This window comes from Rhipicephalus sanguineus, chromosome 5 (genome assembly GCF_013339695.2).
Source record: "Rhipicephalus sanguineus isolate Rsan-2018 chromosome 5, BIME_Rsan_1.4, whole genome shotgun sequence".
Lineage (NCBI taxonomy): Eukaryota > Metazoa > Arthropoda > Arachnida > Ixodida > Ixodidae > Rhipicephalus > Rhipicephalus sanguineus.
This window is the reverse complement of record NC_051180.1, coordinates 117,807,013-117,822,146: the sequence shown is the minus strand read 5'-3', so window position 1 is coordinate 117,822,146 and position 15,134 is coordinate 117,807,013. Positions and strand designations below refer to the sequence as shown.

The 15,134-nt window shown below is 46.4% G+C and overlaps 1 protein-coding gene across 1 annotated transcript in view; it reads right to left on the bottom strand.

Annotated features, from left to right (window-relative positions):
* LOC119394198 (mast cell protease 1A) overlaps positions 1-14,492 on the bottom strand; it is an 81,584-nt gene extending 67,092 nt beyond the window's left edge. The window contains exons 1-4 of the mRNA XM_037661474.2: positions 14,401-14,492; positions 4,109-4,151; positions 3,939-4,012; positions 541-644 (exon numbers count right to left, since the gene is read on the bottom strand). Of these exons, the coding sequence (XP_037517402.2) occupies positions 541-644; positions 3,939-4,012; positions 4,109-4,139 (209 nt within the window). The 5' untranslated portion in view covers positions 4,140-4,151; positions 14,401-14,492. The remainder of the gene's footprint in view (positions 1-540; positions 645-3,938; positions 4,013-4,108; positions 4,152-14,400) is intronic.
* Positions 14,493-15,134: the final 642 nt, after the last annotated feature.

The window sequence follows — 15,134 nt, the reverse complement described above, 5'->3', positions numbered from 1 at the left end:
TCTTTTTCCCTTTCTGGCTCGCGTATCGAGGTCTTCGCATGAGCAGCGCGAGAAGCGCAGCGCGGTGACTGTGAAAATGATGATGATGATGAAGAAGGGCGATGATGATGACGCCACAGGTTACTCCCTCTGCAGAAATGAAGCCGAAGTGAAAAAAAAAATATGGGGGCGTGAGCAAAAGGGTCCATAACGCGAAACAAAGTGTCCGTGGGCACTCCAGGTCGTCAACGTGAAAGAACTACGAGAATGCATGGGGTCTCTGGCGGGCGACTGTACGTTAGACTTCCAGTACGTTAGTTTCGTTAAAAGAACCCACGACACTGGAACATCAGACTTCGTTGATAGAATGACCAGCAATCGAATAAAAAATTATATGTAACATCCATTACAAGGAACAACCGCAGAATGCGCAAGACGAGAAGTATACGACGAGGTGACGATTGTCTAGGGAATGGTGGTATATAGGCTAAAGTTCGTGCGCGCCACGTGTAAGCATCGACGTTCTTGGAAATGAGAGTACAAAACGGCATTCACACTTACAGAAACAAGCAGTGTCCGGCGGTAAGGACGTGCTTCCTGGTGATTATGCTGCCACCGCAGATCCCGGTGAGCCTCCTCACTTCGTCCCTTGCTTGAACCAGGACCTGATGGCCAATGCGATAACACAATAGAGCGTTCAAGAACGCAGGGCCTGAGGTCCTAGGAGCACGAACTGAGGAGCACATGCAAGACGGCACAGTACGGCGCTGAACCAGCCTGCTATGTATCTTATGCGCTTCGGAGTCAATGCGGAAGAAGGCATAAAATATGAAGCATTGTATTAAAACACCAGGTAAAGCAGTATAATGAAACGTTAAGGTCAACAGCAAACGTGCTTATCGATTCATTGGTACATTGTTTGCGTCCCAAATCTGCACTGTCAGGCAGCTTTGATACTCTACTCTGCAGTGGACGCGAGCTCGCACTTTATTTATTTATTTATTTATTTATTTATTTATTTATTTATTTATTTATTTATTTATTTATTTGAAGAGATGGGGTCATTTACTGTGTGCCCGTTTGTCAGCACGCGACGACAGTGCCTAATCAGGCGCGATTGGAATGCGACGACCGTGACCGTGGTATTACGGCCGATGGCCTCAGACATGGAAACCCCGCATTTGAGTCACTGAACAAGTGTAAATGGCACGGATGTGTGCTTAATTCTTATCAAAACAAGTTTGCACATAGGGCAAGCTAGCAGGAACAAAGGAGGATGAGGAGGAAGGGAGGGTATGAAAGGTCAAGCTGACGCGCGTCCGGTTTGTTACCCTGCACAGGGGGGGGGGGGGGGGAGGAGGGGAAGGGATGGAGGGATTAAAAGAAAGAAGGAAAGAAAGAAAGAAAGGAAGAAGAGGGAAGAGAGAACTGTCCATCGCACGCCTACAAGCGGTCGCTTAGCCCGTTCAATTTTGACAGCAGTAGCAATACTCGCGTCGCTTTGCTGGCCTGCGACGCGTAGAGCCACTATCCTGAGGATGTTCTCTTCGGAAAACGGTCTGTCGTCTAGTTTGCTCAGCGCATTGCGTAGAACGTTGCGTTCGCTCACAAAACGATGACAGAAACACTGTAAAAGTTCTATCGTTTCGTCACTGTTGCGCGAGTCACATGTGGAGGTGTCTGCCAATCCTATGCGAAGAGAGTACGCTTTCGTGAAAGCTACTCCTAACCACAGGCGGCACAGTAAAGTTGCGCCACGGCGCGAGCGAGGTGAGGTGGAATATGCAGTTTCATCGACGGGTCGAGTTTTCGTAGGCGACAGTTCCAGACGCTGGGGTCGCTCAACCAAGTTTGCGACATCGTGTCAGCGAACGAGTGAAGGCCCCTTGCAGCGTCTGTTCTCGACAAGGGTATTGGGGCTGTCTGAACGTCCTCGTGAGTGGACCGGGCAGCATCATCATCGAAGTCGTTACCGACAATGCCACAATGTCCCGGCAGCCACTGCAGCACAACGCCATGTCCCTTCGATAAAGCTTAGTCAAGGAATTCTCTCATTTCGTTTACTAAGTGCCCGTGCACCCTTCGTCGTAACGCTGATTGCAGACTCTGAAGGGATGCCTTAGAGTCGCAAAAGACAGCTCGCTTTTGAGGCTGGGCTTCCGCGATATAAAGGATAGCAGCACGTAAGGCGGCAAGCTCCGCTGCTGTTGATGTCGTCCTGTGGGACACCCTGAACTTGATGGTCACTTGGCAGGCCGGGATAACAACAGCACCTGTGGAGCTGTCGGCTGAGACCGATTCATCGGTGTAAATGTGCGTCCTTTGGCCATATTCCTCAGTGAGGGACCAAGCATCTGCGCAAGGCGTTCCTTCACCTATATAGGTGATAACAGCTGAATTCGTATTCTCCGTAGAGAGCAGCACAAATTTCAGTGAACGTCACAAGTAAAGCGACACGGGGGAAGCGACGCCTCCGTCGCTTAAATGTCTCCTGTTCCACTGAAAGTCTGGAAGCACACACATTGTTTTTTACAGCAGAGCGTGCATTACACGCGACGGCGCTGTTGCTTTGTGCCGTAAAGTGCGATATATCGAGCTCCTTTCACGGGTATGCCAGCCGTATTTATAGTTCAGAGGATTCTTATCGTGCACATTAATTCGTGTTTTCAAGTTAAAGATGCCCGAATAATACTAAGTAATCCGTTTCTTTTTTTCTTTCGCCGCCAAGCAATGCAACACTCGTTCGCGCATGTTTCTGCTTCTTTCTGCACAGTGTGCCTCAGTTCGATGAGTCATGTGCACGTGTGCTTACCTCGATAAGGGAAGATGGAAGCTTCAACAAGTGGTCTTGTCTTCACAAGTCGGCAACTTCAACGCAGTTGGTACCTTGAAGAAGACAAGACCACTTGTCGAAACGTCTCCAGTGACACCCCGTGTTCAGGGATTTTAACAGCCGAAGTGTTTGAGCTTGGCAAAGCTCCGTTGCCGTTCCGCATCAACTGGTTGAGCGAGGAACAGCCCCCTTAAGAGACGGGGAGCCTGGCTATGCCAAGGCACGCAAAGCCAAGAAGGGAGCATATTATAGCATAGCAAGGAGGTCGGAAAGGAAAGTGAGGAGGAGGAGGAGGAGGAGGAGATGGTAAAGCTTAACTTTTTATAGCATTTTTATCCTTTTTTATAGCTTTTTTATAGCATTTTTATCCGTTTTTCAGCTTTAACATTTATATCCCAATTATTACAAATAACACACCCTATACTCTCCTTAACATTATTGTCTGTTAGTTCTCAAGAATATTGTGTGTAACGTAACAAAGAAAAACTAGCCCTTAAAAGTCATATTTCCTTCATTCATAGCAAGGGTCTTGTTCTGGCAGACCTGGTGCCTTCAGGTAGTATGCGAGGTATTATTGGTCAGCTGCCAGTGCGTAAAAAGATCACGTGCTACTTGATGCCAGAAAGGCAGAAAAAAGTGTTACACACTCGCCGCCATGGCTGCGATCGGCGCTGACTAACACTCCTACGTTTAAATGCAAATATAAACCCTATAAAGTGGACGGGGGGGGGATGACCGCCGCCGTAGCTCAGTGGTAGAGCATCGGACGCGTTATTAAAAGGTCGCAGGTTCGGTCCCTGCCGGCGGCAAGTTATCTTTTCGTCCACTTTACTTTCTTCATATTTATATCCCAATTATTACGAATAACATTCCCCATACTTTCCTTGGCATCACTGTCTGTTAGTTCTCATTAATATTGTGTGTAACAAACAAAAACAAGCCCTTAAAAGCAATATGTCCAAGAACTTTCACCAACTGGCCCAGCTTTCAATTCTTCTTCTTAGCCGCAGAGTACTGCCTCGGCGAGTCAAGGCAAGTTCGTCGTCCACCTTCAAAGCGTACTTCCTATGCCGCACTTCGGCAATCGCTTCACGAACATTGCCCAACAAATATATACAGAACTTACGATCCATGGGTATCTGTGTTCTGGAGCGCGGAGACCATTTATAATGCGAGGTACGGACTGGGTCTTTCCGCATGCTGAAGAGTTTGGAGGGGAGAGAAACACAGGGGAGGGCATCGTTAGCATAAGCAGTGAATGAGAGCAAGGCGACCCGCGAGAAGAGCATGACTTACACATTTTCGTCCACAGTGCGCTACTCTGCATAGTCGTATTAGCCTGTGAGAAAACAAAAAAAAAATTACAGCATATCCACGGGTGAATGATGAAGAGCTTGGGCGAAGCTCCTGAAGCAATCAGGGTTACACCGTGAAATGTTCAGTAGTTTCGCCCAGCAGTAATCAAAGCGATACGCCGCTTTGATTACTGCACGCCATCTAGCGTGTAGGGTGCCGCTGCTTTTTCTTCTTTTCTTCTCTTTTTTCTGTTTTTAAATTTTTTTCTCTTTTTTTGCACACATATTGCACACATCTCTATGGGACAGCGCCATCTAGTATATCGTCACCCAACTGCACTGCACTTTGCATGCATCTCTATGGGACAGCACCATCTATTGAATGATACGGGAGACGCGACAGCGGGGACACGCCGCATGGAGCGACGACCGGCCAGGTGATGCTATAAGGAGCTTCGCCCCTAAAAATTAAACTTATGTTTCGCTGACAGAGTCATTTAGTAACACTTATCTCGCACATAGCAATGAATTCATGTCGCTCACACAGTGGTGGCGATGGTGGCAAACATCTTATTGAAGATATTCACAACAGACAGTGCCCGCTGCTGAAAACGCTTGCACAGGCGCGCGTACAATCAAACTTGCGGACTTCTTTTTCTACTTTTTTTTATATTCTGGGGTCATACGTTATGATTATGAAACCACAATGTGATTGTCAGAGTCGCCATAATGAGCGACTCCGGAAAACGTTGATCACCCGGGGTCTTTCAGCGTGCAGATAAATCAAAGAACGCCACGGGAGTTTTACTGAAATTTGTCCTCACCGTAATGTGGGCTCCACGCAGGGGCGTAGCCAAGGGGGGGGGGGGGGTTCAAACAACCCCCCCCCCGAAATTTTTCAGTTTTGCTTGCGTATATAGGCACGCACACATACAAACGCATGCACGAACATACATAAAGTATGGTTGAACCCCCCCCCCCCCCCCGAAAGAAATTCCTGGCTACGCCCCTGGCTCCACGGCTGGAAATTGAAGCCGCTTCGTCGAGCTTAGCAATGCATCACCTTGGCCGTTAAGCTAACATGGCGGGTTCATGCATTTTCTCTCATTAGCAAGGCAAAAGCCTTAAGTGGCTACGTTGGCGTTCCTGTCCGCGAGATTACCGCGAGACTATAGAGCTCGCAAAGGTCTCGTAAGGTCTCGCCAAAAACTCGCGTGACCTTGCTCAAGCGATGACGTCACATCACGACGTCATCATTAGACGTCTTCGTGACGTCACAGGTCGCCAGAATTTCTGATGACATGGCACGACGACATGTGAGGACATCATCTCACGACATCGCCGCTTGGTCAAATGTGCGCGGACTCACGGCGACGGCGCAAAACATCGTGAGGGGCACAAAGCTTGAAAGGCCTCCGATCCGGGAGTCAGCGCAAGACCGCGTTAGTTGTATAAAGCTTCCGTGGGCATGGGGGAAGGTTAAATACGATCGACTGAGAAGACCAAGAAGAAGAAGGTGGCTTTACCTTTCGAGGCGAATGCGTATAAGGGACCGGGTGAATTTTTTTCTTTCATTTCTAAATGTTTCGTTTGATTCAGACCGACTAGCAGTTAGTACAGAAACCACCAACGACGATTGCTTGAGTGTGAACGGCCGTGCGCTTAAAAAAATCGCTATATTATACGAATTCTGTCCATGGCGGCGTATATTTGTTCCGCTGAAGTCCTAGCTGTCCAGTACGCCCATAATAGGGCCAGGAGGCTTTACCTCCTGGTTCCAGCGTGGGAGTATTTAGGCGGGCTCTCCAGCCCTGCATGCAGTACATTCAATAAAGTTTATTCCTCATCCTTCAGTGACGGTACTCGCTTCGCTTTTGCTTCCTGTTCTCTAGTGTAATTCTCAACATAAGAAAGACGCAGTACTGCTGGCAAACAGCATGTGCATCTCGGAGGTCTCTGTAACGGCTTGTGCTTGGCAACGAAAGCGCACCGAAACATGCACATAAAAGATTCAGCAGTCCTTGTAGTCAACTCTACGGAAAGGACAGGATCACGAAAAGTTCATAAAACAACGCCAATTAAACTCTTACTTTGACGTTTCAGCCGATTAGATTGTTACTTCCTATTATATGTTTTTGTTTTCGTTCGCCTAGATATTATCACTGGTTCGATGTGCTGAGACTTGGTCGCCCACGTGTTAATTCAAATTTAATTCACCCGTTGCTTTCCTTACAATTGACAGTTAATTCACGTTTGATTCACCTGAATACCCTTACTACTTTAATTCACATTAATTTACACTTGGTTCACCTTTTTTAACCCTAATCCACATGTGATTCATCTTTAATTCACCCTAATTCACAATTGATTATCTTCAACTCTCCGTAATTCACATTTGGTTCACCTTATGAACCAATTATCCCTTCTAATCACTTGACGTGCCTTCACAGTGAAGTTTGTTGGGTACCGGAAACTCGATGAACCACGAATGAGGTATCCGTGTAGGCTGTTCCCTAAGTAGCCAGGAGAAGGTAATGGTGCTGCGTGCCGCGCGACGATGGTCGGCATGCAGGATGGGGGGCATATTGGACGGCAGGCGAAGGATACGAAGGATAAGAGCCAGGATGGCTATGAGAAAGGGGAAGGTGGGGTAGGGAACAGAAGGAATGCAAAGCCGAGCAAGCTGGGCGCCATGGTAGAGAGAAAGGGGAGTATGGAAGCGGCCTGTGGCAAAAAGCTTACCGGTGGAGGTAGTAATCAGGAGGTTAAGAGCTGCCATGTGCGTTTCTAAATGAGCGGTTTCGAGAGTGTTAATCTGTGCATAGACAAAAGAAGCGTAATGTAAAAAATCGGCAGATCCCACGCACTGTGGGAATCGTTGTAATGCGAAGCAGCCAGCAAGGAGCTGCATACATCGCCTTGTTTGTCTTTGAGCCAAATGAAATCATTCATGCCATGGCATCTAGTCCACCATATATCGCATGTTTGCCATGCACGCATGCATGCACAATCTAGTGTACACCATGTCAATGAAACGCATATTCTGGTATATAAATGCGTGACCTGTCGTTTATGTTCATCACGCACTCGTGTCATGCCATACCGATTTTGGTATATATCACGTTAACAAAGCGGCCGGAAGCGCACCACAACGGTGGCATGTAAATCATACCGTACATGACATGCATAACATGATTCGCATGTTAAGACCTCTAATTTATGTTCGTCATACAGTCACATCGCGCAATACCAATTTTGGTGTATATCAAAGGAGCAAAATGGCCGCGAGTGCATCATGAGTAGACCATGTAAATCATGCCATACATGACATGAATATTATGGTTTTTAATGTTACCACCTGTCACTAACGTTCATCATACAGTCACATCGCGCAATACCAGTTTTGGTGTATATCAAGCTATCGAAACGGCCGCGAATGCACCATGAGCGTGGCATGTAAATCATGACATACATGTCATGGATGTCATGGTTTTCGTGCTACCATCTGTTATTCATGTTCTTCATAAAGTCACATCGCACAATACCAATTTTGGTGTATATCAATCTAGCGAAACGGCCGCGAGTGCGCCATGAGCGTGGCATGTAAATCATGTCATACATGACATGCATATCATGATTTTTATGTTACCACGTGTCACTTATGTTCGTAATACAGAAATGTCTCGTCATACCAGTTTTCATATGTATCCCTTCATTTAAACGGCCGCGAGCGCCCCGAGACCATGACATGTAAATCATGCTGCACATGACATGCGCGTCGATTTGCATGTTAGGACCTGTCATTATGTTCGTCATGAACTATTGTCCCGCCGTACCATTTTTGGTATATATGAAATTAACGGAACGGCCGCAAGAGCCCAAAGGCCGTGGAATGTAAATCATGCTGTTCATGACATGCGTGTCATGATTTTCATGATATGACCTGTCATTTATGTTCGTGATAAGGCCATGTTATGACGCACCAATTTTGGTATACATCCGATTAACGGAACGGCGAGGGAGCCCAAAGGCCGTGGAATGTAAATCATGCTGTTCATGACATGCGTGTCATGTTTTTAATGATATGACCTATCATTTATGTTCGTAATAAGGCCCTGTTATGACACTCCAATTTTGGTATACATCCGATTAACGGAACGGCCAGGGAGCCCAAAGGCCGTGGAATGTAAATCAGGCTGTTCATGACATGCGTGTCATGTTTTTCATGATATGACCTGTCATTTATGTTCGTAATAAGGCCCTGTTATGACACACCAATTTTGGTATACATCTGAGTAACGGAACGGCGAGGGAGCCCAAAGGCCGTGGAATGTAAATCATGCTGTTCATGACACGCGTGTCATGTTTTTCATGATATGACCTGTCCTTTATGTTCGTAATAAGGCCCTGTTATGACACACCAATTTTGGTATACATCCGATTAACGGAACGGCCAGGGAGCCCAAAGGCCGTCGAATGTAAATCATGCTGTTCATGACATGCGTGTCACGTTTTTCATGATATGACCTGTCATTTATGTTCGTAATAAGGCCCTGTTATGACACATCAATTTTGGTATACATCTGAGTAACGGAACGGCGAGGGAGCCCAAAGGCCGTGGAATGTAAATCATGCTGTTCATGACATGCGTGTCATGTTTTTCATGATATGACCTGTCATTTATGTTCGTAATAAGGCCCTGTTATGACACACCAATTTTGGTATACATCCGAGTAACGGAACGGCGAGGGAGCCCAAAGGCCGTGGAATGTAAATCATGCTGTTCATGACATGCGTGTCACGTTTTTCATTATATGACCTGTCATTTATGTTCGTAATAAGGCCCTGTTATCACACACCAATTTTGGCATACATCCGATTAACGGAACGGCCAGGGAGCCCAAAGGCCGTGGTGTAAATCATGCTGTTCATGACATGCGTGTCATGATTTTCATGATATGACCTGTCATTTATGTTCGTGATAAGGCCATGTTATGACACACCAATTTTGGTATACATCCGATTAACGGAACGGCCAGGGAGCCCAAAGGCCGTGGAATGTAAATCATGCTTTTCATGACATGCGTGTCATGTTTTAAATGCGAAGCATTTCTTAGCGAACTTCTGCGACTTTGAGTAGATAGATAGATAGATAGATAGATAGATAGATAGATAGATAGATAGATAGATAGATAGATAGATAGATAGATAGATAGATAGATAGATAGATAGATAGATAGATAGATAGATAGATAGATAGATAGATAGATAGATAGATAGATAGATAGATAGATAGATAGATAGATAGATAGATAGATACGCTCAAAGTCGCAAAAGTTCGCTAAGAAATGCTTCGCATTTAAAAGCACAGGAACTTGCTAAAGAAGTGGTGACACAAAATTCGGACACAATTTGACTGTTGAATCACACTAATGGGTGCATATAGGTGCCATCTGTACAATATCAGCCACAAATACAGCCTACAAGGTATTTTAATTGAGTTTTGAAGTTCGTGAAAGTGCCGGATCGGAAATAGAAGCAAAAGACGACGAGGTCACCGAGTGGATACCACGTACGTCACGAGTTCTGGCCGGGTTACCGGAGGCGTGTACGAGACCGACAAAGCTGGTAGCGACACCTGATGATGCGTAGCCTAACCAGAGACCTACAATATAACATCGCAGCGACTTACCCGCTTACTGATTCTATGTAAAGCATTTGCAGTGAGATAATTAGCAACTCACAGTATTCTCATTGCTTTTTTTCCCGACAAGAACTACAACGCGACGGAAAAAATAGAAAAAAAAATTACTGTAGTTGGACAAAACGCCACAACATATCGCTACGGGCTCCGCAGTTGTACGCAGTTGCTGCTGCCGCTGCAGCCGTCAACAGCTCCGGTAACCAGGTACCCGCAAACGACAGGAAGTCTACAGACGAACTAAAGCTCTCTGCTGCCGGGATCATATTGCGTAGTGGACAGATAACTGCTTCGACCCTCCGACGTGCGTACGTGGGATTGGTATGCCTTGAGAACGCGGCGTTGCCTGATATAAATACGAGTCAGTAAAGCGTACATCACGTCATTTGCATGTTACGCATAGACACTGTTACAGAGTGCCAATGTTGTGATTTTAATGCTTCCTTCGTCACTTATCATCCTGCTACTTTACGATTGATCGGAGCGAAAATGTTTCAGCACGTCTAATGCTGCGGCTACTTCAAGCCTGGCGGAAAACGTCGCCTCAGTTGGACAACGACTACAAGAACAAAATCGCAGCTACCGGCGAGATTCGCAAAGTGAATCGAGCTTTTCTTACTGATTTTTACACTCCTGCCAGCTCTTTCGTCCATCGCCGCACTATAGATAAGCAACGTAGTTCGACAATCGAGGAAACAAGCACTCGCAACGCACAACACCTGCTCAACACAGCAAACGAAACAGCAGCACTGACAACATAGCAGAAGCTGGCCAGTGACGTCACTGGTTCTTGCGTTCTTGTTTACCAAGTAGACCATCTACGTCACGGGGCTACCGAGTGCTCTTCGAAATCGAAACTGCCTCCGGTCGTAACATACGAGCATATAATTAAACATTCGTCTCGTGCTGGGGCAAATGAGTTTCGTTGCCGCTATTATCGAGTCAGTAGCCATTGATTAAGAGCAAAAAACAGAGGTTCACAAATTTTCTGTCACCACTCCTTTAAGAGCGAGTGCAAGGGCAACGCCGCCGCATGAGCATCGTGGAGACCCAAGTGCCTAATGCCAACGCGCCGCAGAAAGTGAGTTACCGAGTAGCAAGACCTGTCAGCGCGATGGAGGGCATGCACGTTCTTACATCATAAGCACGTTCTTGCATCGTAAGTACGTTCTTAGTTGCATGCAAAGAGAAGCTAAGAACTTTGCATCGTCGGACGACGATTACGGGAGAGCCAGAAAGATGGAGAGAGAAGAGGGCGTTGCGTTGAGCAGAAGAAGCTCGGATTTATCCGTAGCAGGAGACAGACCAACAGTGATGAAAAAGGAACCGATGAGATCACGATGAGATCTAGGCCACGTTGCAGGGTGTCCTGCTCGTGGACGGGAGAGCCGGACGTACACTAGAGAGTGATTTCGGTGGCATAAATTATGTGGTGGTAGGAACTTGGGATAGTTTGGAGGCCAGAGGGGTCATAGCGAAATTGAAGAATGTGGGGACAGTACAACACCTTGAGGAATGCCACGGGTGAGAGAGTGGGGATAGGACAGGTGAGTGTCTACTCTAAAGCAAGCCACTCGATTAGAGAGGAAGGAGAGGACGTGCGGAAATCGCAGTCCAGGGGGAGAGTTGAGACAGAGCGTGGCCGGGACATCCACCGTCGAAGGCCCTGCGGACATGAAAGGCCACAAGAGCATGGATCTGGCTGAGTGTGGGTGCGAGAAAGGTCTGTTGAAGAATCAGGAACATGTCCTGTGCTCAGACGCGGCGCCACACGCCGATGAGAGGGCCAGGGAAGTACTCTCTCGCCGCAATAAAATGAGAGACCCGATGTCAGAGCCTTTGGCTCAAAGATCTTACCAACGTACGACGTCAGGGAGCTAGGGCGAAGCTTAGAAATGGAGGGAGGTTTGCCCAGCTTCGGGGTCATAGAAATTATAAAGGATGTCCAAGAGCTCAGCGGGTTCGGGAGGAAAGCAGCAATTCGGGGGTAAAAATGGGCATTTTGGAGTTGGGAGCTATAGCGGAATGAGCGTTGGAGACTTTTACAGCATAAAATAAGAAATTGGGGATCTGGGTCTGGAATTGGTCGACAAGGGCGTCGAACGCGACGGCTGCTGGATGAAAGCGCCGCGGAGATGCGCGACATCCAGTCGTTAGCACTCACTGGTACGAAAGGAGATAGAACACGCCTAAAACGTAACGCGTAAATATAGATGCCTATAGCTTGCACAGCCAGAAGTGCATACGGCCTTGTTATATTACGGCGAGTATACAGAAAAACATTTTGTGTATAAATGTGCTCTTCGAGCGCGTGATGAAAACAGTTGTTATACACAAAAGCATTTTGTGTATAAATTTGTTCTTTGAGCGTGTCATAAAAACACTTGTTAGTGGGCGCTCGTGTTGTGCGGTTCGACCTAGCCCATCGTCCTTTTTCCCGCGCATTCCTTGAACAATATGCTATACCAACTAGCCCACCTTTCTTCTGCGCCATCCGTTCCTGCGCTGCGTGCCACTCATGCTGAAGCACAGCGCGCGTTCTCGCGTGAACTTGACAAAAAACAAAGATTCCCAACAAAATGAAGCTGGACAGTTAATCGTCAAATAGATATCACTATATGAAGCTGGACTGGCATTATTTTAACTGTATTAATCAGTTTCGGTCAGCGGCTTCGAGGAAGAACTGCTTCAGCGTTCAATATTCCTACTTATTTGTTAGTTGGAATATTAAAACATTTCTGTGTCTCTGGCAAGAACTGTATCTATTCTGTATAAACTGTGTGCAGCCACACTGAAATTATAAGTTATCAATTTATTTGCAACTTACCTGTGGCTCGATGACCAAGCAACAAGGAAAAAGTGGTGCTCTTATTTCTGTTTTGCATAATCAAAATATTTATATCTCAGTAACTCTGTTCATAATACCGCTTCTGTTCTATTTGACTAGAATTTTGGCAGTAAAATTAAATGCCAGGGCTACTTCTGTCTACTCTTAGCTGGAGTTCGGGCTCCTTTTCAAACCTACCCAAATGCGATCTAGCCACCAACTCGTCCAAGTTTTTCTTCTAGTGACACATGTGTTTAAGGTCGCTGAGGCGCTCGGCCGGAATAATCACACCTAAGCGTTTCGCGAACTGACAAGTCCATTTCTACGGAACCTTACACAATTGATTAACTTTACTCTACGCTTCACTTAGCTGACAACTCGCACGACACGACCTGAATAAGAAAGTTTTAAGGCGTAAGCCTTAGATGCCTCACCAAACGCGAAAATTGACCGGCGTCCCGCGTCGGCGGCGTCAACACGGGTGATGCAAAAAGATCATCATCACGCGATGACGTCACCATGTGACGTCACAGATCGCCAAAATCTGTGACGACATCATGACGTCACATATTGCCGTCATCACATGACATCGTAGCTTGGTCAAAGGCCGATTACGGAGGCAGTGCAAAACCAGGTGAGGTGCTTCCGATCCTGGAGGAAGTGGAAACCACGTTAGGTGCAGAAAGCTTTCAGAGGGGGGCGGGGGAAGATCAAAGACATCGACTGAGAAAAAAACGAAGATGGCTTTCGCCTGTGAATGCATAAGGGACCCTGTGAGTTTTTTTTAACTTCAGGACCTATGCGTCGAAAGAAAATGTGGGTGTAATTTCCCCTAAGGACGGTTTACTTAATTTGGTCGCGTTAAAGAAAGGTCACGGGAGAAACTCAAGTAAAAAATTAAGGCAGCTTTGCAGTAGCGGTGTCAAGCCTGAAGGAAGTGCGGAGCTGGGCAGCCTTCTTTGTTTCTCTTCGGTTTTCTCTTCTTTTCCTCCTCTCTTTGTTTCTTTCTCTCTTTTTCCGTTTTTTTCTGTGTTTGTTTCTGTCTTTACTTCTATTGATTTCTTCCTCTTTATCTATTTCTTTCTCTTTTCATGCTCTTTCTATTTTTCTTCCTGTTTTTTCCCTTCCTTTCTCTCTCTTTATATTTCTCGCTTGCCTCCCCTTTTTTGCAATTTTCATACGCGGTTCGGCCTGCTTTACGCCAAGCGACGACAGCATACGACAGCACGGGCCCCTGAAGTGCTCCGCACTTAATATCATCATCAAGGCGGTGTTCGAAGAACAAGAGGAAGAAGACTTCTTCTTGGCGCGAGCGCGCGCTCAATATGCTACAGATGGCGATGCTATTCGTTGTTTTGCTTGCGTTACGTACGCCAAGCTACGACAGCATACGATGACAGCATACGACAGCATACAACAGGCCTAGCACCTAAAGTGCTCCGCACTTAATATACGTGCATTTGAACATGTGTCGAAGCGACTTTGCATAAATGGAAAAAAAAGATTGTCGTTCATTCTTCTGAAGTGTGTTTGCAGTGGTTCGAAAGACGAGAGATTTTCTCTTTGTGAGTGATTTTTTCGCGACAAAGTTTTCGCTATCGGTCGCGTTTTCATTGAGCAGGTGTGAACATTTCGTAAACGTCGAATGTTGAAGTGAACGCTTACAGCGTGTGCAAAAAAAAAAAAAAGAAGAAAGAAAGAAAAGCAAACATAGGGAGCGGAGTGCGGAACACGTTTACAAAGAAGCAAATATCCAGTCACTCACCGAACCGACGGCCCACACTGTACCGAACAAAATGACCGGAAATGTGCCTCGCCCCCATAATCGTTTGCGCACGGGCACTGGGTCAACAAAGTGGAATGCTGTGCTTCGCATTCTACGAGTGAGAAAAACTATCTCTACGTCATACAAATGGCGCGTATTCTGGCGTGCGGATCAGTCCCTTCTAAGTAAACCTGGAACCTCTGTACAAGAATCCATTGGAAGCATTAGAAAGAGTGTGGCACGAAGCAAGACTTGGCCGTCAGTTTTTGTTCTGAGAAAAGAAAACAGCTGTTTTGTATATAAAAAACGGTACCAGCTGCTTACAAGTAGGCGCCCCTTGTATTCTTCCCAACATAAAAAACTTTGCAAAATCTGAGCAGACACATATGTTGGCTTATTCGATGTAATGTACTCGATGCGAGCGGGTCAAAGGAGATATATAAAGCCGTTATATATAGCGGGTATGCACGTGCGGTGCTTGTGTGTGTGTGTGTGTGTGTGTGTGTGTGTGTGTGTGTGTGTGTGTGTGTGTGTGTGTGTGTGTGTGTGTGTGTGTGTGTGTGTGTGTGTGTGTGTGTGTGTGTGTGTGTGTGTTTGTGTGTGTGTGTGTGTGTGTGTGTGTGTGTGTGTGTGTGTGTGTGTGTGTGTGTGTGTGTGTGTGTGTGTGTGTGTGTGTGTGTGTGTGTGTGTGTGTGTGTGTGTGTGTGTGTGTGTGTGTGTGTGTGTGTGTGTGT